This window comes from Sturnira hondurensis, unplaced genomic scaffold (genome assembly GCF_014824575.4).
Source record: "Sturnira hondurensis isolate 20B ecotype Veracruz unplaced genomic scaffold, ASM1482457v3 Scaffold0014384, whole genome shotgun sequence".
Classification (NCBI taxonomy): Eukaryota; Metazoa; Chordata; class Mammalia; order Chiroptera; family Phyllostomidae; genus Sturnira; species Sturnira hondurensis.
Genome location: NW_028087015.1, coordinates 13,361,135 through 13,385,415, shown reverse-complemented (window position 1 = coordinate 13,385,415; position 24,281 = coordinate 13,361,135). Strand labels below are relative to the sequence as shown.

Sequence of the window (24,281 nt, the reverse complement as noted above, 5' to 3'; positions counted from 1 at the left end):
ATTAGAGTTACTGTACACATCTTATCATCATGGGAAAATCTTGCTTGGCATCAGACAAATATTTAAAAAATGCTTTAAAACACGAACATAACCACAAAACCTGTAGTCCATCCTTATCATTAAACGGGGTTGTTAAGAAATGACACCATTGGTTAAGAACGTATATTGGGGGAACCACTTTGTAAAGTATATGACTATCTAACTACTGTGCTGTATACCTCAAACTAATACAGAACAATACTGAATGTAAACTGTAATTGAAAAATAAAGATTTCTCTTCCAGCATGACCTGAAAAAATATATCTCTATCTCTATCTATCTATCTCTATCTATCTATCTTTCTATCTATCTATCTTTCTATCTAGAGAGAGAGCGAGAGAGGGAATGCGCAATTGTGAATCACGGATCAAAAAGAAGAAATCAACATATGAACGCTGATAGTTCCTGAAAACAGAATGAGAGGAAGCCACCTATCAGGGTTCAGCAGTGGGGCATCCAGTGCCAAATGTTCAAAAGTAGATTAAAAATACCCACAAGATTTACTTTTATATACTTATAGTGGAAATTAAAAGTTGAAACAAAACTATTCTAAAGAAACTTTTCTTTGCTGCTTTATCCCCAAGGTTAGGTTAAATGCATTAAGTGCATTTACCTAGAGAGAGGTAAAGCATTCAAAAAATAACTGAACTCCAAGTTTTAATATAGAAAGTAAAATAATACAGTTTCACTAGCTCTATCATTGTTAAATCAAAAGTCAGCAGGGCTTGCCCTGATTGGTGCAACTCAGTGGATTGGGCATCATCCTGCAAACTGAAAGGTCGCGGGTTCGATTCCAAGCCAGGAAACATGCCTGGGTTGTGGGCCAGGTCCCTGGTTGGAGGCATGTGAGAAGCAACTGATCAATGTTTCTCTCTCACATATTCTTACAAAATACAGACTCAGTGCATCCCTGTATAAGGGATTGGTTAACAGAAATAACTTCTGGCGATGACAACTTGTCAAAACTGGAATGTATTAATCAGAAGGACAATAGGATTTTTCTGAAAGTGAGTAAGGGACACAACAGTAAGGGACTGTCCAAGTAACAGTCACATGGACTTCATGTGTTAAACAGAGACTTGGGATTTTCTTAGAATATCCTGTCTTGCTCCTAAGGCAGTCCCTAGGTTCTGTGTCTGTGAATGGTGAAAAAAGCCAGTTATGAAAACTGCGTTTGTTCAAGAGGTCCTCTGATTTCATGAACAACTTCCCGAAGCTCAGCCACTAGACCTTGCAACTCTCTCTTGAAGCAGGCATATTCTCCAACACAACAGATGGAAGTCAGGCTAAAATCTTTCCTGCGGTCCCATGCTGAGATAATGAGGGAGACAGGCACTGTGAAGTCCCAGAACAATAAGGACTGTTGGGAAATAAACAACTACAACAACATCAAAAACACACTTGCAAAATGACATAAGAAACAGCACAGAAAATAATGTTCTAATATTTATATAGGATTCTTTTTTCTTGAAAAACAACCAACCAACGGCTGGTGAACAATAAATCTCAATGAGAAATACGATTATTGGCCATTAGCATGAATAATAAATATAGCATTAAGCAAAATTATCCAAATGATTATTATATTTTCATAAGAGTGATAAAAGCTTTCACTAGTGATCAAAGTTGTCACTGACTTTCACTGACAACTCCATACTAGCTTTCTAGGATGCTTTTCTCCAACAGTTCTAAACGCTCAACGGCCCCAGGTGCCCCAGACCCTCTTCCTTAGATCTCTTCTCAATAACTTCATCCAGCTTCAGGGCTTCAAACACCATCTAAAACCTGACCCCTTCCACATTCACACCTCCAGCCTGGGCTTCTTCCTTGAGTCCTGGACTTGCACATCCACCAGCCAACTTCCTAGCTGCACTTAGCTGTCTAAAAGGTATATCGATTTAAAGATGTCCATTAGCAAAGTCTTGATTTTTCCATCTTAAATCATCTGATTTCCCCTTAGTACTTTTCATTGCAGTTAATGGCATCATCATTCTTCCAGCTGTGCTATTGAAAGAAGTGTGAATTAATCCTTGAGCCTCATTTTCACACGTATCCGCTGAAGTCTTACTTGCTCTACATTCAATTGTGACTAAATTTGCTTCTCACTGTTTCCACTACCAGAATCTTAACATAGGGAATATGGTCAATAACAGTCTAATAACTATGTATGGTGCCGGGTGGCTGTGAGATTTATTGGGATGATCATTTAATAACTTATGTAATGTCTAATTACTGAGGCGTACACCTGAAACCTATATAAAAATGTATGTCAACTGTAATTAAAATAAAAATGATTTAAAAATTAATAAATAAAAAAGAGCAGTAAAAATAAAATAAAATCTCTGCATAAGTGGGCATCATTCTCACTTTGACCCTTGCCCTCTTGCCCCATTATTGCAACGCACATTCTATACCACGCCCTTCCCACACTTAAAATCTTCTATTGACTTCCCATCATACTCAGAGCGAACTAAACACAATTCCTCAGTGGATCCCAGCCTGATGACTTTCCTTGCTCATTGTTGATGACACTATAGCCACACCAGCATCCTCTCAGGACCCCATGGACACCACATTCATTCTCCTTAGAACCACTGAATTTGTTGTTCTGCCACCTCCTTTGCCAACTTCCTCCTCTCTGTCTTTGAAAGTTCCCCAGATGTTCTACCCAGAGTAATCACACCGCTCACTCCCATGAATACCGCTCCATTCCATCCTCATCGTGGCCTTCAGTAGCGTCTAAAGTGGCCATGTTCCTTTGTGCTCTACTCCTGCTCTCTCTCTTCTCGATAGAATGTAGACCCCTCTAGGGTTTGTCCTGGTGGTCTCTCTTATTTGATGCTCTGATGGATCACAGTCTGTCAAGCCACATTTATTTTTTAGTTAAAAAAAGAACAAGGGAAGTTGACAGGAGACTTGTAACTAAGTCAAACAAGGATGCTTAGCCCTACCTGTTGGGCTTGGATGTGTCCTTGTGACATGCTGGGAGGTGTGGGACACAGGAAGAATAAGACTGCTCCCTCTTACCTGGAAGCCTGGCAGGTTTCTCCTCAGCAGCTAATGAAAATGACATAACAGTCCATTTTCTTTTTTACCTCAACTCCATCCCTAATCCAGTTAATTCTACCCACAGATTGTTTTAAAATCTAACAATACCATTGGGATTATTCTAAGTGCTTAGTTATATTTATTTTTCTTTCCTCCTATGGGTCTTTCTATTTATCTGCATTGCAGCCATCTTATTGAAACTGCCCCACTGTAAGGAGCTTTGGGACTTTATGCTCTGATGGAAGGTGGAGTGATATAAATAAGTAGCTACAACAATAGAATGTATATTGCTGCTCACACAGCCTGAGCATCCAGGCGATGAAGAGGCAGACTTAATAGTTCTATTCACTGCAAGGACATCATGCTTTCACTGTTCTTTTATTAAGATGCTCAGGCTTTTAACTTAATGAGTGCAAAAGCAAAACACAAAAAAAACCCTGAATTAAAAAAAAAAAGTTTGATTGTAATCGCTGCTACTGTCAGTTGTAAATAAAGTCTTGTGTTATAAAGTTATTACGGAAAATCAGCCTAGGTGAAAACCCCTAGCAATGCAAGGTTGGCACTCATTCACACCCTAATAGCTGTTTGTGAGGAGTCCCTTTGAGAAGTCGGAGATGGTAAACTTGCTTCATAACAGACAAAAGTTATGTTAGCAGTTGATGCCTTTTGGTTTGGGGAACAAGCCTTCATTTAGTGCGAAGATGCTTTGGAACAGGGGGAGGACACACCGTGGTGCTGATCTTGCCGTTCTCCGTGGTCATGCTGTCCCTGTGGTGCAGGTGTGCAAAGGGCTTGGCTGCCCCCCAGGACTCCAGGTACCGGGTCATGCGCACAGAGGCCCTCATCTTGGCTCCATCCAGGGTGTGGCGAGGTCTGAAGAGGTGCTGGGGACTCCGTCGCTCGCCCTTGGGGTGGGAAACAAAGCATTACACCTGGCGTGCCAAATGCACTCACTCACCTTCTCCTTCCTACTGCAGCCCTTCCAGAAGTTTCCCTTGACTAAGCACATTCCTTTAACATCAACCTCTTCACTCTCATGGCTTCCACCCTCATTCCTTCCATGCCAGTGGTGTGCAGTGTTACAAGCTGTTTGAACTGAGTGATTTTTTTTCCAGATAGCAAAAGTTATCTATAATTTAAACTTAGGAAAAATAGCCATTTTAATAGGCATTTTTATAAAGTAAAATCTTAAACAGATATACTGACCTGTTTTAATTTTTTCTTAATTGAGTTTTCCTAACATGACTGGAAGGGAGGCTGATGTGTGTTTTTTTTTTAAATGCTAATGGTCTTACTTATCCATGGTTTGGTGTTCTTTGTGTGAAGATGATGTATTTTGTATTCTTTTTTTTTTTTTTTTTTTGCTTTTTCCCCATGACACCTCCCTATCACCCATAGCTTTTCCTGCTGTTACACATCCATCTGTAGATCAACTGTCAAGTGCCTCCATGGGTGAACCTGGGGCTTGCAGGAGCCTGCCAGGGGTAGACATCACACACTTGACCCTGTTGATTTTGTGGTATCAGTTTTGACAGTTTAGGAGTGTTTCTTACTCATATCTGCCCCATTTAACAGCTGTGTAATTTAGAGAAAGTTACATAACCTCACAGGTTTGCATGCTTACTCTTTAAATAGCAACAATACTCATTTGGCAGGAATCTGGGAAACGTTAAGAGATGAGAGCTCTAAGGCCCTAACTGTGGCTGGTAGGTGTGAACAGAGGAGTCAGAGCCCAACCTTCTGGATGGGTGGGGTATCTTCCAGGCAACAGAGGGTGTTATTGCCTGGAAGTTAAATGTGTCTGCATACACCTGTCCTCACACAAATGTAGAGGTGACATTTAGTTGTTCATCTTTTAGAAATTCCTTTTTTCCTTTTTTTATATGTTCATCCTATTTCATCTCATTTTTATCATCTGAAGGCCTAAGCAAACCATTTCTCTTTCATTTTCCAAACTGCCAGGCTGTGCCCCAGGAGCATCATGAATTAACACATACATTGACTATCATACTCCACCTTGTTGTAGAGAGAAGTTATTTCATTATTTCTTTAATAAATACATTTACATTCATTACTTAGAACACGTTCCATAATTGAAATGCCATATGCATTTAAAGTAATTTTAGAAGCCAAGACTTGCACTGATTCTTTACTGAAAACACTTACCTGTACAGCAATCTGCCCCCCTGCCTCTTCATCACAAAAGTCATAGGCTAATTATAGACTCTTTGCAATACTAACCTTGGGGTTGATTACAAAGTAGGTTTTCACCAGGTGCTGCTTTAAATATGGGTCCCTGATATCACCGTCTCCTTCCTCCACTTTATAAGCTCCATTCAAGTGTTCCAGAGTGACAGAAGAGATGTGAACACGCCTGGAAGGCCATTTTAAAACCACAATCAAGATATAGAAGGACATGCACGAAGGAAGATTTTTCTCTTTATTTGTGATTTCAGAAACAATTTCCTCCCCTCCCCACAATGAAGGAAAGGCTGCATGCCCTTGGTAAAATGGACTGTGACTTTTAGAAAGATACTTCTGAGGTCAGGAGCTCCTCCGATTTGGAGCATCTCAGCACTCCCAGAAGCCTGCTTCGTGGGTGTGGTGCATGACAGTTTGATCATAAAGACTTTTTGTATACGAGCATATTTGTTGAAACTCATACCAGAAGCATTTTAGAAAATGTGCTGATCTGTATGAAAGTATGGGTTTTCTTTCTCAGTGTTTGCTCTCCCACTTTTCAAAATTACGGCACTTGCACTGAAATTCTCTCGTATGAAATAGGCTCTAGCCAGAGATGGATGCCGCAGTTTTCTCAGTTTAACAGCACTGGTTTCAGAGGTCACCAATAATGAAGAAATGCCATAACTGCACTGCAGGAAAAAACATCGGCTTCTGTCTCTATTCATAAACTTGCTAATAAGTAAAAGTCTGTAATTTAGAGTCTGATATCTATCAATAGTCTTTGACCATGGGTCACAGGGGTGGTAGAATTTGAACTTGACAGGTCATGTTTATCTGATTAATGAAAGAGTATGGAGGGTGTGAATAACATAGAAATGATCCAATACTGAGCACTTTAGTTACTAACCTGCTGACTAGCCATGAAGCCAACCTGAACAAAGAACTCCAATGTGCGGCCTTACCCTGGGACCCCTCCAGCTTCCATGTGATTGGCCAAGGTAACGTCATGAGACCACACGTCGTACTGCCACTTCTGCAGACCAATCACACCACAGAGGACGTTCCCGGAGTGCACTCCCACGCGCATGTTGATGTCAACTCCGGTAGCATCCCTCACTTTCCTAAAGAGAAGGAAACTTATGTCATCATCCAGGAACAGCCTTCCCTTCCTTTAAAAGCTCTTGGCCAATCTTCAAGATATTTTATTACTCAGAATTTCTCAGGCTATTGGAAATATTATCACAAATTCCCCTGTAGCAGATGATTACTGCCGTGAGCCAAGAAAAAGGGTTTTTCTTTTGGTTGCTCCCAGACCAGACCTAAGCTCCAGTGCTTTGTCTAGTAAAGCCACAGCAGGCCGGGCTGTGGGGAAGAGGCAGCATTTTGACGATAGCTTTACTTTCTCAGCTGATGGGTATCAAGCATCGTTCGTGTGCTGACACTGCTCTGAATTTTCACACTGGGATCACGGCACCTTGCCCCTCGCTGTCGGGAAGGGTCTCAGGCGCCGTTTGCCGTTCTAGTGCTTAGTGTAGTGCATGTCCCCGATGTACAGACAATACAGCTTCTCTGTGAGCTTAATAATGACTTTAACCCAAAGAGAAATTTAAACAATAACCATGCAATTAAAGCTTTTTAATTGTGCACATTCTATAACAACAACAACAAAAAAAACTTTCTAAAAAAGCTACAATACTGCAAGTGGTGTTATTAAAAGAAACTAATTTTTAAAATCATTTTATTATTTTAATAGGGGTGACATTGGTTAATAAAATTATATAGGTTTCAGGTACATAATTCTATAACACTTCATCTGTGCATTGTATTGTGCACTCAAAGTCAGATCTCCTTTCAACACCTTTGTACTCCCTTTACCCTCGTCTACCTACCCCACCCCACTTTCCTCCAGTAATCACCTTACTATTGTGTAGGTCTATGAGGTGTTTTTGTTTTCTTGCTTAATCCCTTCAAATTTTATTCCAGCCTCCCAACTCCCTTCCCTCTAACAGCTGTTAAAAAATACCTTAAGCCCCTGTCTCCAACTCATTAACAGAGACAAACGAAGAACTTCTTTTTAATGGAAAATGACAATGCTTGGCAATGCTTATTTATTTCTGCCAGCTATGCGCATTTATCAATTACAATATCATCGTAAAAGAAGTATGCAGGAAGGTGTCCCCAGTCAGTTACCCCGAGAGCAACAGCCCCAGGGGCTCTGTGAAGGGAAACAGAGACACCGATCCCAGAGCAGCGAGGAGGGAGGGTCACCAGGGTGGGCTCCAGGAAATGAAACTTAAATGGCTCAGAACGGGGCAGGTATAGATGTCATGCTTAAATGATAAAGTGACATTGTTTGAGCATGCTGAAAACGATGAAAAGAAACAGACCTGCAATGTAAAAATGAATGGCCTCCTGAAAAAGGAATATAGAAAGTCATGCCCTTCTCTTTCCTTTCTTTCTCTTCCCTTCCCTGACCTTCTTCTCTCTCTTTCTTCCTCTCATGGTTTCCCCTGCCAAAGACACCAACCAATCTGGCATCATGCAGGTCGTCCAAACCCTTCCTTCCTGCCCACAGGAAGGACCACAACATCTACATGACACAGGAGACCTGCCCCCAACACTGCCGTCCAGTGGCAGGGAGTGCCATGGCCGCCCAGGCCCTGTGCAGTCCTCACTTCTAGGCCTTTGTTCACGACGGCTCCTCTCTCTGCTCCCCACACCCCTGAGCCTCCTCTCCCTCACAGGGACTGGACGTCACATGACCAGTTTACCTTGTTTTTCCACCTGTGGCTTAGGCATGACCTTGTCCTCACCCAGGGAGGCTTTCTGGCCTCTGTGTCTAGGTCGATACAGGAACCTGCCCTACATGCTCCGACCTTCCTGAGTGCAGGCGGCACTGCTATTTGTGTCCACATCTGCTCTCAGAGCATCATCCCCATGAAGACATAGACTCGTCCAAGTGGTGTGTGTGCCCAACAGTGGGCTCAGGGCCAGGGGCAACGTAGACGCTCAATACAAGTTTATTCATTGACCCAAGTCATTCCAGAAGAATTTACTTTGTTTCTGTCTTTGGGAGATGAAAAATTTGTCCTAAAACCCATAATTCTTCTTAAGATTTTAATGTTGTTGAGAGAGAACAGTTCCAACCACGTGGCATTTCAATACCAAAATATGGTCAGCAGAGGGCCAAGAGGAGATAAAAAGGGAAGACCAGGCACTCGGCAGTGGCCATCTCGACAGAACTGACTGGTTAATAATTTGACTCTTTAAAACTATCTCCATGTCCTGTGTGTTTTTTGTAGGAAGATGAGTAGTTCCAGGGTTCAAATGAATTCACCAGCCAAATGTTTTAATGCATGCGAATGCAATCTAGGATCTGCAGAAAAATGTTGAAGTAAGTGCTTGAAGCTTACAACCATAACAGACGAACTTTGTAGTTGAAGAGGAATGTTAATGACTTACGACATCAGAGTCCTGCATGCTACTTTGTTGATTAAGAATAGCTTACATTCTCACCACAGGAAAAAAGACTCTCTAAACATTCCAAATCTGCAGGTGAAGAGCTTCTGCAGTGGCGTGTTAGTGACCAGGGAACCAGGTGCTGAGTACATGTGGTGGTCCCAATACAGGGGGGGAAACACTGGCAAATGCTCATGAGTCCTCATTGCTGGTTCTTAAGAAAAAATCTGAAACAATCTGGCAAAATTCCCAGTGCCAAGTGTGAGCTTTCTCGTCACCATCTTAAAACATTAAAATTCCTTTATTCATCCTCCTCTTATGGTTTAATGAAAGGGGATGAAATTCTTCCCTTTGCATGTGACAGAGAACAAAGAGTTTTTAAAATTTCCTGAGATGCCCTTTCTTTTCCTGCCCTTTATTGGGAGGGTGTAACAAAACAACCTATTAACGATCACTTTGTCAGCTGTATATGAGCCAAGTAGGTGACTTATAACAGAGGAAGAATGCAGAGGCCATGATCAATGAGCAGAAGATAATGGGGACACACACTTGGTAAGATCCAAAGCTAAGTTTAGTTAAAAACAAGAGTTCTGGAAAGTGTCCTCAAATTTGCTAACATTACTGAGATTCTGGACACATAGCATGTTACTGATATACCTGTGATGAATGGATAAGTGGAACTGATATATACATGCAATGAAAAATGATTCCACCATCAAATGAAATTAATTACTAACACATGCCACAGAATACATGTACCTCAAAGACATACTATGTGAAGTAAGCTGTCACTAAAGGAATATACTGTATGGTTCCACCTGTAGGAAATAACTAGAATAGGCAAAGTTATAGGGACACGAAGCAGAATAGAGGATACCAAAGGCTGGGAAGAGAGGGGTCCAGGAAGTTATTGCTTAATGCAGCTTCTCTTAGGGATGACAACAAGCTTTGGAAGTAGATAGTGGTGAAGACTGCACAACATTTTGAGTAGAATTAACACACTGAATTGTACACAGAAAAATAATTGAAGGGGCAATATTTATGTTATGTATATTTTACCATAATGAAAATGACATAACAGAAGAAAAGACATTACTGATGAACTGGTGACCTGCCAGTGGGTCAGAACCGAGGACTCTTTCTCCTAAACGCTCGTCAACGTGCTGGGATAAAGTACACATAACAGAAATGGAAAATGGTTAATTCAGAAGCAGAAATCAACCTTTAGTAAAAGGGTGAGTTGTTTAATCTAAAATGTTATTGATGCACATAGTAAGTAAATTTATTCTTTATAAAATCTCTCCCATGTCCATTTATAAAAGAAATCCAGAGAAACTGCCTTCCTCCAACGGAACCCATTTCATATCGGGTTTGAAATCAACACCGAGGCTGCCTCCAGGCGTGGGTTCTAAATTTGAGAAAACCTAACAGCTCCAATGATTAGATTCACTTATATCTACACCCATAGTGTGGGGAAGAGTTAAGGACTTTGGTAGTAAGTACAAAATATTTTTCAAATATCAAAGAAGACAGCCCTGGCTGGTGTAGCTCAGTGGATTGAGCGCAGGCCTGTGAAACACACGATCGCGGTTCGATTCCCAGTCAGGGCACATGCCTGGGTTGCAGGCCAGTTCCCGGCAGGGGACTCATGATAGGCAACCATACATTGATATTTCTCTCCTACTCTCCTTCCCTTCCTTTCTAAAGATAAATAAATAAAAAATCTAAACCCCCCCCCCCCCCAAATATCAAAGAAGACAAAGGATTTCTTCATGGGAAGAAGCAAGGGCAGTTATTTCCCACACTCTTCCCTGCAGGTAGTGGAGGCCACACTGGCCACCCCCACCCCACCGCAATTCTCTGTTTGATGACACTGTTTCCACTTGCCTCCCTATCCTGCATCTGCCCAGTGGCCTATGGCAATTGCTGCTGAGCTGTGGATGGGGAGCACGTAGGCCTCCTGGGCTCAGCGGAGGCTGTGGGGGCTTCATTAGGCTGCCCTGGACCCCACCTTTTAGTCCAGTGGAGCTCACGGCCAACATACACAAGTTGCTAAACCCTGGGGCAGCCTGACTAGTTACTTCCTCATGTAAAACCACATCTACTCTAACCCTGAGACAAGGAAACAGAACATTGATCACTTAATTCCTATCCTGTTAGAGTAAAAATATGTGGGAGACAAGGTAAAATCACTTGATTATAGCAGGCAATCAAAATACTCAGTAAACTAAAGTCTTTTAATTATGTAATCGATAAAGAGCTTTTATCATTAACAAGAATATTCTAGATTTTACAAAGAGCATTGCTAAAGGTGGATGCATTATGGTGCTGGTAATGAAAATTAACTTTGTACCTGGTGCTTTTACCCTGTAACTTGTCAACTCTAAAGAAATGTTATTCTACATAGGCCAATTTTCCCTAGAATTACAACAAAAGAAACTACAGATATAACAGAACACATATACAATGACTATAAACTGAAACTAACTTTTCAGATCTGAGGATTTTTGACTAGATCAAGTAATTTGGGGCTTTAGTTTTATATTAATTGCTGCTTGGTGATAAAGCTACGTTCCTTCTTGCATTTGGTGTGTAACCATATTGTCTGTTAGAAATCATGTGAGATCCTAAGAGTGTGAACATTTTAAGATTAAAGAAGACATTCAAACTTAAAGAAAATCACTTTTGAAAAAAACTAAAACTGGCCTTTTCTCAGATTCCTAACTTGGTTTTACAAAAAGTCTAGGACCAATAATAATAATACAAAACACTTAAGAAGTCTTACTTTGGATCAAGCTACTCACATGTCAGCAAATGGGTCTCTGAACATTTACATTTAAATGTACAATAATGTATTTAATGCCAGTAGACAGATAAATAAAAATGGTGTCAAGTGAGACCTGCAGCTAAGACTTACTAAACTGTAAAAGAAGATCTTATGAAGCATTACACTTACTTGATGGCTTCACACATATCCAGTCCCATTTTCACACAATTCTTGGCATGATTAGGGAGCGATATTGGGAGTCCAGACACACAGTAGTAGCAGTCCCCTAAAATTTTTATTCTCATACATTCATTCTCCTGGAGGAAAAAGTCACAGAATTTCAGTTGCGTTAAGCATTTACAGGATCATTTAAATTTACAGAAGATCATCGAGAGCTAGTTCTACTGACCCGGCGAGTAGGGTCCATTGGAAGAGAAAGGAGAACAAGTTGGGTTTCCCTTCACTGTCCACAAAGAATGAGCCACCCTCACCCACATGCCCATTTACCAAAGGAGAGAATAAGAGAAAGGGTATGGGGGAAGCACTGAATGTTCTGGAATGATTTCTACTGAATACTAGTAGAAGATTAAGCAGACCGGATCATTCTCCTTAGTATGAATGTCCCCAAACACTGATGGTGAAATAAAACATTCTATGCAGAGGAGAATCTTCCAGGGCAGAAAAGGATGACCAGAACTCCACTGGAATTAGGAAATATGTCATTCCCTACTTGCTCACTGTCTTCTTCACTTATTTTGAAGATTCTTATCTGCAGACATGGAACTTCTGATAAACATCTCCACCATATAATAAGATACCATTTGTTATTGTTGAGTTATTTAAAACAACTCTGACCTTAGGTTAAACCAGTTAACTATAAAGTCAGACTAACTCATTATTTTTCTGGGCTGGGTTGTCTTTATAAAAATATGGAGACTGACTTCATTCATATGCATCAATCTTACATCCACTTCTAACCTTTTCAACGGGCTTACAGACTCTTCACTAAAATAAAAAATCCAAAACCAGAAACAAAACCAAAGATACACCAAATATAGATTTTTCCTTCTTAACACTAACATAGTTTTATGTATGAACTGAACAAATTTGAAATAATACAATTAATATAAAATATTTCTGTTCTTAACCATGTTGTAGGGATACAGAAGCTTTTGCATATTTCTGTCTTTGATGGAGAGAGTGCATACTTTTATGCTTATCTACAGCTGTGTAGATGATGTGCCTTACTTCCTGATGACAGTATCATAAGTAATATAAAGGCAAACAAGTAGTTTTTGATAAGGCTACCTTTTCATATTTCCTAAATAGATATCCTGTATTCTGAATCTAGAGAACTGTAATATTAATAACAGTGAATTCTTGGCACTGCACTCTGATTGAAGATAAGTTCACTGTTTATGCATGGGTTCATTTCTGGGTCCTCACTTCTTTTTATTGGTCTATATGTCTGTTTTTATGCCAGTATCATCCTGTTTTGTGCAGGGAACCAGTTTGTTTTGCTCTGGCAAATGTGACTCAGCTCTGTATGGAAAACCTACAGAAGTGATGGGGTGGGTAGGAGCCAGACCCCTACACCAGGTTTTCTCATGGGAATCAGGCCTAGAAAACACATACAGACTGTTATGGCTTGCTCTTGCTAAAACTCCGCCAGCCTGGTCTGAAACAGTAGATGTGTATTGTCTATCTTCAAGGTAACTTCCAAAGCCTGTGTGAATTTTCCCAAGGACAGAGCTCATCAGCTCACTGCCTTTTCCTTCTGCATGTGTTACTTTCATTTCCTTGATTGTACCTAAAATATGGAAAACAATACTCTATGTAATAGATAACAAATCCTTCTTTAATGTAAGACCCTAGAAAAACAATAAAAGCCTGTCTAGGCCAGGGTCAGGGTGCTCTCCTCTCGAGGGAGTGGCGGTGCTGTCCCCTTTTTCTTCACAGGACTGCTGCCGCCTGTGCGTTTGTTCTCATCTTCAGGCACAACAGGCGGCCTCTGCTGGCCGGAGTCTGCCCCAGTGTTGATTGTTGCAGCTTTGGGATATATTTTGAAATCAACAAAACAGAAACAGAGGCATGGACATATGGAGAAAGACTGACAGGTGTCAGAAGGGAGGGGCCTTGGGGGGTGCTGGATGCAAGAAGGTAAAAAAATAAGCAAAAAAACATATATATGTGTGTATGTGTGTGTTTATCAGTTTTATACATGTGTACATAAAATATATATACATATGTGTGTATGTGTGCATATATATATACATATATATATATACACACATATATATAAACTGATAAGCACAGACAATAGTGTGCTGATAGCCAGAGGGAAAGGGAGTGGGGGACAGGTGGAGGTGTGCAAGGCAGAGAAAGGAGGAAATGGGGATGGAAAGAGCCTTTGCTTGGGGTGTTGGGCACACGACACAATGTGCAGTGTGTTTTGTTGTATTATACACTTGAAACCTGTATGACTTTGTGAACCAATGTCATCTCAACAAATTCAATTTAAAAAGTATGTTGCCTTTAGCTCTGTTTTTCTTGCTCAAAATTACTCTGGTTATATGTGGTCTTTCGTGGTTCTTTATCAATGTTGGGATTATTTTTCTATTTCTGTAAAACATGTCATTGATATTTTGATAAGGGTTGTACTGAGTCTGTAGATGGCTCTGGGTGGACATTTTAACAACATCACTTTTCCAACTCATTCACATGGGAAGTCTTTCTATGTATTTGTGTCTTTTTAGGTTTCTCTCATCAATGTTACATGGTTTGCAGTGTAGAAGTCATTCATCCACTTAGTTAAATTTGTTCCTAAGTATTTTATTCTTTTTGATGCTAAGGTAAATGAGCAAATATGAGCTAACGTAAATGAGATTGTTTTCTTGATTTCTTTATCATATACTTCATTGTTAGTGTAGACAAATGCAACTGATTTTTGTGGGTAGATTTTGTATCCTGCAGCTTTATTGGATCCATTTATTTGTTTTAGTAGATTTTTGTGGATTCTCTAGGGTTTTCTACATATATGGACATGTCTGCAAACAGAGGTAGTTTTATTTCTGCCCTTCATATTTTGATGTTTTTAATCAATTTTTCTTGCCTAATTTTGTCTAGGACTTCTACTACCACACAGTACTATACTGACCAGAATCGGCGAGAGGAGATGAGATGTCTCTGTTTTGTTCTCTGCCTCTGGGAAAATTGTTTGGTTTTTCACCACTGAGTATGATATCAGCTGTGGATTTGTCACATACAAATTTATTAAGTTCCTTCTATACCTTATTATTTGAGAGTTTTCATCATGAAAGTGTGGTTAATTTTGTCAAATGCCTTTTCTGCATATTGCGATAATCACATAACTTCTGTCCTTCATTTGGTTAACGTGGCATATCATATTGATTTGCAGATGTTGCCTCTCCTTGTATCACAGGAGTAAATCCCACTTGGTCGTGGTGCATGGACCTTTTACTGAGCTGTTGAAATCATTGGCCAAGTGAAATAAGCCCTACATAGAAGAACAACACTACATCATATCACTTACATGACTGATCCAAAATAGTCAAATTTGAATACATTAGTGGTTGCCATGTCTAGGGAGAGGGAGAAATAGGCAGGCCTTAGTCAAAAGGTACAGAGTTTCAGTTATGCAAGAGGAATTATTAAGTCCTAGAGATCTATTGCACAGCATAGAGTCTGCAGTTAACAATACTGTATTGTGTACTGAAAAATGTGCTAAAAAGTAAACTTCATGTTAAGTGTTTTACTAACAAAATAATAATAATAATAATAATAATGTTAAGAGGAAACTTTTGAAGGTGATGTATATGTTTATGGACAGATTGTGGTGATGGTTTCACTGGGGTATACCTACCTCTAAACTTATTAAGATGTACATACTCAACATGTATAGCTTTTTGTATACCAATTATACCTCAATAAGGTATTTTAAAAAAATAATGGCAAATGAACAATGACTTCATGTTTCTCAGCCTGAAGTTATGTGCTTTGCACAGTATTCACTCAAGGGACTGAGCTGTTTGCTTACGACATTCTCCAACTCCACGTTATTCAAATATGAGGTGTGCACTGGTGACCAAAGCATGCTCCTTCTGTGACTGGCAATCCTGGGCCAGACTCGGGTATTGCCCGCACATTCCTTTGTTACGATCAATCCGAGAGGAATAGGAAGTCACACTGAGGACCTCTGTTGTGGGTACTAAATTGTGTCCCCCAAATTCATATGTTGAAGTCCTAACCTCTGGTATCTATGAAGGCAACCTGACATGGCAACAGTGTCGTTGCAGATGTAATTAGTGAAGACCAGGTCACGCAGGAGTAGGGTGGGATCCTGATCTAATGTGATTGCTGTCCTTATGACAAGGGCCAGCCCGCACAGTGAGACTTGTGCACAGAGAGGGTGCTGTGCGAACACTGGAACTACGTCGTACCTGCCACACTGGGATAGTTCTTCATAATGTGAGCAGGCAGTCCAACAAAAATGACCTCTTATTGATTCAAACATTCAAGACATTATATTTCAACCATTTATTCCTAAAAAAAGGAGCACTCAGAAAACTCAACCTGTTCCCCTGGTTTGTTAAAGGGAAGAATCAGGGCTATCCTCTCACTAATGTTTGAACCCCCCAGCGGGAGCTGTCATGGTCAGTGAGGCGGCAGAGGCTCTTCACGGGGAACTGGACCCGAGAGTGTCTGAAAACATCTGTAAGCCACAGTTAATCCGAAGAGGTTCGGCTGGACCATTCTGTGTTGTTTAAAAGTGAAACGAATCTTTCAGTAACTAAATTTGGGACCAACATTTTTATATATAGATAACACATCTTAATAAGCATAATGAAGTATTTTTTAAAAGATTTTATTTATTTATCTTTAGAGAGGAAGGAAAGGAGAGAACTATCAATGTATGGTTGCCTCTCATGAGTCCCCTGCTGGGAACTGGCCTGCAACTCAGGCATGTGCCCTGACTGGGAATCAAACCGCTATTGTGTGGTTCACAGGCCCATGCTCAATCCACTGACCTACACCAGCCAGGGCTGAAGTACTTTTTATTGGGAACAATTCAAAAGAATTAGGCTAGATAGAAATGTTTTGTAAGGAGTAAAAGGCTAACAAATAAAAAAAAATTTAGTCAATAATCCCACCAGAAACCCTAACAGTTCCAATAAGTAAGTAAGGTCTAGTGTGGTAGAAATCATTTGTCATCATTTCCTCTTTGTGAAATTTCTTATGAATGAATATGTAAATGGCAAATACAGAACTTAATTTTTTCTTAAGTGGCACAAGAGGCAATGAGTGAAAATGAGACAACAGTAAATAAAAGGCTTAGGGAGAGGGTATGCATCCTACGTCAGGGTACTTCTAGGATCCTTACTAACAATATGAATACATGATAGTTACCACATGATGGTTATAACTAGGAGAATAGATTCCATGTTTTCAACTCCTGGATATCAAAGTGCCTAAAAAGAACCTCAGAATAGCACAGTGCACAGAGATGTGCAAATTAAATCTCATCATTTAAAATGTGTTTATTATATGTGTGCTGATTTATATATAAGCAGATGTTTTGAAAAATTGATGAAAACATGCTAATTATATGCTGTGGTATTTCTGTGACTTGGGTTTGAAACTTATCAGCACTCAGTGGCAAATCCAACAAATTTACAAACAGCATTCCTAAAGAATGCTTTTTATATAAAGTAAAAATGTTCATAACAGGCCAGAAAAAAGTGAGCCAAAATTTTATGCATCTTCAGAATAAAAGGAAATCACCAATACTCACCTTTGCAATTTGATCGAACTTTCCAAAAAGCTCATTCAGCATGTGGACCAGCTCTCCCGGGGAGCAGTCACTGGCCAGACGGGTGAAGCCAACGATGTCAGCGTATAGGATACTGTGGGAATGGACAAAGGGGGCAGGGTTCCCAAGTTCATAGTCATTAAGAAGGTAAGGATAGTGTTTTCTACTAAGAGAGCATATATTTTTTACATTTAAATTTATATTTGCTTAAGAAAAATGTCATTTCTGTGGAAAGGGACTACATAGACATTTTGATAAACATTCCCATTAAATAGTTTTATGTTAGATTTTTCAGATTAAAATTAGAAAAAAAAAGTCTCCTGATACACTTTTGCCATTCTATTCGGTTCTTACTGATGACCTTCCTCCCTCAGGGTGGCCCCTTTTCCTTCTCTGGTTTCTGTGCTGTCGATCCTGACAATTCACTACACTATCATAACCCTGATCACCAACCAGTATGTCTCTATTTGTTACTTGAATTTGTGTTATAAGAATTCCTAAAGTAGAAGCAGCAAAATAATAAAAAGCTAGATCTTATTTTTATAGATTTCAAAAAGCTGAAATAATAATATTCTTCAAAGAAAGTTGACTTAACACAGATGCACAGTTCAAAATATTGGTGATCAGGATGCTCACAGAACTAGTTGATTTTAGTCCCAAATTAGAGGAACAAATGAAGGCTAAACTAATTGAAACGAAGGGAAATGCACAGGAAACCAATAGTGATGGAAAGGAAACTGGGACTCAATCAAGGGAGTGGACCAGAAGGAAGAAAAAAATGACCAAAGAGAAAAGAATGAAGAAACAAGAATTCAAAAAAAAATGAGGAGAGGCTTAGGAACCTTCAGGACATCTTTAAACGTTCCAACATCCGGATTATAGGGGTACCAGAAGGGGAAAAGAAACAGCCACAAGTGGAAAACTTATTTGAACAAATAATAAAGGAGAACTTCCCCAATCTGGCAAAGGAGATAGACTTCCAGGAAATCCAGGAAGCTCAGAGAGTCCCAAAGTAGTTGGACCCAAGAAGGAACACACCAAGGCACATCATAATTACATTAGCCAAGACTAAAATGAAGGAGAGAATCCTAGAAGCAGCAAGAGATAAGGTGACAGTCATCTACAAAGGAGTTCCCATCAGACTGTCAGTGGATTTCTCAAAAGAGACCTTATAGGCAAGAAGAGGCTGAAAAGAAGTATTCCGAGTCATGAAATCCAAAGACCTACAGCCAAGATTGCTTTATCCAGCAAAGCTTTCCTTTAGAATGGAAGGGCAGATAGAGTGCTTCTCAGATAAGGTCAAATTCAAGGACATCATCATCACCAAGCCCTTATTATATGAAATGCTAAAGGGACTTATCTAAGAAAAAGAAGATAAAAAATATGAACAGTGAACTAAAAATATGAAAAGCAAACTAAGAGGACAGCTAGATCAATAGCGGAACCATAGCAATGAAGATCACATGGAGGGAGGGTTAGCAACAGGGGAGTGGGAGGAGGAAAAGGCAGGAGAAGGTACAGAGAATAAGTAGCATAGAGAGTAGGTAGAAAATAAATAGGGGGAGGGCAAGAATAGTAGGGGAAATATAGAATCTAAAGAACTTGAGACAGGTGGACATAAACTAAAGGGGGGGAATGGTGGGGGAGGGGGTGTGCAGGGTGGAGGGGAATGAAGGGGGGGAAATAGGACAACTGTAATGGCATAATCAATGAAATATATTTTTTACAAAGTCGACTTAACAAAAGATTCTGGATTCCTTACTGCCTGCCAGGATGATGCAGACAGGGCGCATCTTCCTGAAGCTCAGAGATTATTAGTTGGGTAAGGAAATAAATAAAGACAGCAAAAAAGCCCACTCACAAGTGATGATAAGTTCCATAAAAGAAAACAGAAGAAAGAACAGTGTGTGTGGGGAGGGCAGGAGCGGGGTGGTGATGCGATGGCGATGCGTCCAGGAAAGCCACTCTCAAGAAATGTCAGTGCAGCCTCCCTTCATGGCTGTCCGTGCTAGTGGGAGAAACCAACACTAGCTTGTAGAGGAAGGTGTCTGATTCGGCTCTGGTTGTGCTGTCTGATGGTGGTGTCTGTGGGACACCCAAGAGGAAGACACCCATTAGGAAGATCATATAAAAAACTAGGGTTGCGTTCTGTGTCTTAGCAACATGTGAATAATAATTAAGTCCCAGGAGAGAGCTGGAGAGAACAGAAAAGAGCAAGGAGAGAGCCCTGAACACGGATGTTATAGGAAAGGCTAGATTTAGGGAAGAAAAGAGCACCAAGGAGACTGTAGAAAGAAAACAAAGGAGATCGTAGGTCAGGAGACTGAGGGATGGGGGAATTCTGTAAGTTCAGGGGCAAGGTCAAAGGGCCAAGCAACCTGAGTGGTCACTGAGATTAGGGTGTAAAAGTATGCCAGACAGATTTGGGAACAAGACAGTTGGTGACTTTAGCAAGAATGAGTTCTGTGACATGGGGGAGGTTAAAGTCAGAGAGTGGCAATTTGAGGAGAGAAGAAAAAAAGATTAGTCAGAGAGTATGAAAAAATCTCTAGAATCTGAGCTATGAAAGACAGAAAGGTCATTTCAGAGTTGGATGGTGGTGTTGGATTAAGAGGCGTGTCTATTTTTAAAAATGTGATGGACTTGTGAATGCTCCGCACTAGTGGGAGGGATCCAGTGGTAGACCACAAGACTCAGGAAGCAACTGGTGGTTGTTACCTTACAAGGATAAATTCTTGTCCCCCCCGTCCTTTTCCTCATTATTATTATTGTTGTTGTTAGCATTCAGTGGTAAAGGGAACAAACATTTTGTTGAATGAATGGTGAAAGAACTAAAAATTAGCAACTGACCTTTTGACTACTATCTACAATCCTAATTAATTCTTAAAAAAAAAACCCCACCAAATCTCAGTTAGTGACTAGGCTATATGTTACCCATGCATCATGCCTAGTTCTTTGCTTGTACCTGTTCTGTTGCAGAATGAAAAAGCCACATGTCTTCATATTTCTTTTACAATTGCTACTCCATGTCATTTAAGGTTTTACATTTTTAAGATTTAAGTATTGACATTACTTCAGGATTCCAAGTATATTTTATCAACCTAAATTGAATTCAATACTGAAAACATATTCTAGGCAATGTATGAGGAAAATTAAGGCCATTGAAGCTGCTTCACCGATCCTCTGCCTTAGACAGTGTGGCAATCAGCTTCCAAGATGACCCAGGAATACTTACCTCCCGCCACTCACACCCTGCACTGTCCCCTCCCACACGGAATGGGACTGTCCCATAAACAATAGGACATCTCAGAAATGACCACCAATGATCACCAGGCTAAGCGGTTTACAATTTCCCACCCACAGAAATGGGGAGACAGTGTTTACTGTGTCTTACACAGAAATTGATAACTAATAGCATGAGAAGCCTGCAGTTTGATGGTGTCTTTGGTCATTTTTACAGGCCTTTTGTTCTGGTACTGTGTCACGGCTACTTCCAGACATTCTGCGATCTTGGTTGGATATAGGTACAATTACCTCCACATGTTTTGAATACCTAATACAACTTTAAAATACTCCTTGAAATGAGAGGAACATTGCTGATTCTCAGACTTTAAGGTTGGAAAAGGCTTTTTGTTAGTATAATAATATACCTTGTCAGATACTGTGAATATTTTTTTCTTTAGTTATGTAGGTAAAATACTTAAAAACCTGAAGAGAGGCCAGTGTTTTAGATAATTTTACTCCTTAACATGTGTAAATGTTCTTTAATTTTTATCCATCCCCCCAAATGACCAGACTTTTATTAAAAACTTTACTCCTGCCTTGGCTGGTGTAGCTCAGTGGATTGAGTGTGGGCCTGCGAACCAAACAATTGCGGTTCGATTCCCAGTCAGGGCACATACCTGGGTTGCAGGTCAGTTCCCAATAGGGGACCCACGAGAGGCAACCATACACTGATATTTCTCTCCCTCTCTCCTTCCCTTCTAAAGATAAATAAATAAAATTTTTAAAAATGTACTCCTGAATCTTCATTTATCCAATTGTGCTTTTCCAGTTTACTTAGTTTGCACTGTTTTTCTGTTAGCTCCTTCTCAGTAGGCATTTCTTATTTTCCATTAACTCTGTGTATAATTGGGCCATGTCTAGAAAAGGTGCTCTACGCACCTTTTCTAAAATCTGCTGTCAAAATGAGATTTGTTTTAGAAATGCATTTATTTTGCAATTAAAGTTGTTTCTTACTAATGAAATTCAAAACCCTTGACCCAAAGCAATCAGACTGGAAGCATCGTGCATTGGAAAGAGTCAGGACTTGAGGGAGAACAGGTTGATCCCAATTCCAGCTGATGCTCAAGAAATTCTAGCTGATTGTAGTTGACACTATGGAACGATTGAACAGTGGGGTGGGTAACTCTTGCAGCTAAAATATTGACATTAAAACATAATGAATGAGGCAAGATCCATGCATGAGAACAAGGAGCCCCACATTTTTCTTTTTCCTGCCCGTGTTCTCATGCTGATAACATGGTAGTCGCCCAGGTACTGTGATCCCAGGAGTGGCTCCCTGAGAAGGATACAGGACAGTGCCAGACTTTGAAAAGCAGTAATTTTGACTATCCATGAATTAAGACACACATCAGTCCCTTGTGATGTCAGCCACTGATTGACCATATCCAAGAACACCTTCAAATCTTGATCCACAGCAGATCGCCCAGATTCCCTAGAAAGTGCTGGCTTCTCTGAGGCCTGCCTGCCAACCCCACCGTGAGAAGTCATCCTGTGCCCACTCACCGTCCCTCCAGTCTCACTGCAAGGCAGTGTCCTGGGCTCTAGGGACCATGCGATCAGACCATGCAGTTCCCAGAACAAGGACCCCACTGTCCACTGCTCCCCCTTTTGTGACTGATGGTCAGCCATAGACATCTGTGCTGTGATGGACAACTCAGTAGGGGATCCTGTTTTGCTAACGTGAAGGCCCTGAGAGGCAGCGCACAGGTGGGCGACGTGGTCACGAGCAAAGGTTTAACAAGCACAAGGGAGACGTGCTGCTGCCCGACATGGGCTTCCTGTTAAAAGCACCCCCGCTCCACGAACAGGTTCCCCAGACTTGCTGAGGAAGAAGAACAGAGCAGCGTACCTGACGTTGGTGTGCCGCTTGACGTACAGGTTGTGAAAGTTGTTGGTGTTTTCCATCTGGCCGGCTTTGGGGCCCTGCAGCCTCTGGATGATCTCAGCTTTCATTTCCATGGCTATGTGGGCCGGCAGCAGGGACAGCAGCAGCCGCTCCTGAAACAGGGGTGGATGGAAGACTGAGAGGTCTAATAACAAAGGGGACACCGGAGGAACACACGAAATCGTCACGGCGTTGTAGTGCGGCCAATTGGAGGATTATTGCCAACAGGTTGAAAATACAGATTCTAGAACTACATATTGAAAAAAAATCAAATTTTCTAAGGTCAGAGTATGTTCTTTAGCGTGGAGAAAAAAGGAAGGCAAGTTATTTCCCCAAAGATATTATTTACACATTTTGATTTTAAAGTAGTAAAGCAGAAATAATTTTAGAATGTCAGAAACCAATGGTCAGTTCAAGATAGAAAACACTCATTTTTTCTTGCTCACTCACATGAGAGATATGGTACAAGCTTTATTGCACGTTAGAAAGCCAACCGACATTCCATATTTCCTAAATAACATAAATACTTTCAACTGTTTCATTTTCTCTGTGATGAACATTCAATCCCCTTTGGTGACTCTAAACTATTATAAAGACAGAATCAGGAATATTAGCTTCCATAAAACACCATCTATAAAAAAAGAACTACAGGTGAAAGGCAAAAAACTGATAGGAGCCCTGGCTGGTGTAGCTCAGTGAATTGAGCACAGGCTGCAAACCAAAGGGTCGCCGATTCGATTCCCAGTCAGGGCACATGCTTGGGTTGCAGACCAGGTCCCCAGTCGGGGCCACATAAGAGGCAACAATACATGGATGTTTCTCTCCATCTCTTTCTCCCTCTCTTCCCCTCTCTCTAAAAATAAATAAATAAATTTTAAAAAGCTGATACGAGCTTTTCTTATAATTTTGGTCTCTAAATTCAGTAAATTCAGTACATAATGGCATGCAGTATTACACTTAGTTTAATATGTGCTTATTTTAGTTAGAGTGCTACTTTTCCATTTTCTTCAAGAAAAATATGCAGTAATTTTTGAGGAAAAGTATCACAGAAAGGCAATCTTTAAGAGTTTATTTTCATCCTAGAGTATTTTAAATGTTAATCTACTGCAGAAAACACCATGTTCTTCAGGTATTGTGGAATTAACATTTATTGTGGTATTCAATGTTGACAAATAAACATTTTAAAAATGAAACGTCTTCTCCACCTTCTAAATATTTTTTGAAAATAGAGGAGGAAGAGAAGCTGGTCTTTGGTCCCATGTTCATAGGGCAAGGGGCCCACCTTTTGGGCCCTCTCCAACCACTTTGGTGGCTGTTGAGAACTTCTCCTGAGGAAACAGAGGGTGGTCCTGGACTGTATTTTGATGAAGATGGAATGACTGACCACAGCCCACCCAACCCTGCCCCAGGCAAAGACAGGGGCAAAGTGGACAGAAGACCGAGTATATGCCTATCGGGGGACCTCAGTTCTCCATGAACTTGCATAACTGAGTGTTTACTATTCATTTTCTCATTCATTCATTCATTCATTCATTCAGCTATTGTGAAAATGTCCATCACTGCCCATTGAACACCAGGCTTCTCGATAAGTACTAATGGTAAATGTAAAGCAAAGTAAGACAAAATGTCCTTGGTGCCATGCTGCTTACAGTCCAGCAAAAAGCTGGCCTACAGTGCACTTGCTGTCAGATAAGCCTAAAAGGACATCTTTGGTTGGACAAAGCCACATGCCTGGGACTCTGGGAAAAGAGGAGGGGAAACAGCCCCGGAACATCTGGTATGTG

General features: G+C 40.5%; 1 protein-coding gene across 2 annotated transcripts in view; it reads right to left on the bottom strand.

Moving 5' to 3' along the window:
* ADCY2 (adenylate cyclase 2) overlaps positions 1-24,281 on the bottom strand; it is a 353,912-nt gene that overhangs the window by 90,634 nt on the left and 238,997 nt on the right. For both annotated transcript variants that reach the window (XM_037062983.1, XM_037062984.1), the window contains exons 5-10: positions 22,462-22,610; positions 17,310-17,421; positions 11,687-11,814; positions 6,234-6,392; positions 5,329-5,461; positions 3,816-3,992 (exon numbers count right to left, since the gene is read on the bottom strand). In XM_037062983.1, the coding sequence (XP_036918878.1) occupies positions 3,816-3,992; positions 5,329-5,461; positions 6,234-6,392; positions 11,687-11,814; positions 17,310-17,421; positions 22,462-22,610 (858 nt within the window). The remainder of the gene's footprint in view (positions 1-3,815; positions 3,993-5,328; positions 5,462-6,233; positions 6,393-11,686; positions 11,815-17,309; positions 17,422-22,461; positions 22,611-24,281) is intronic.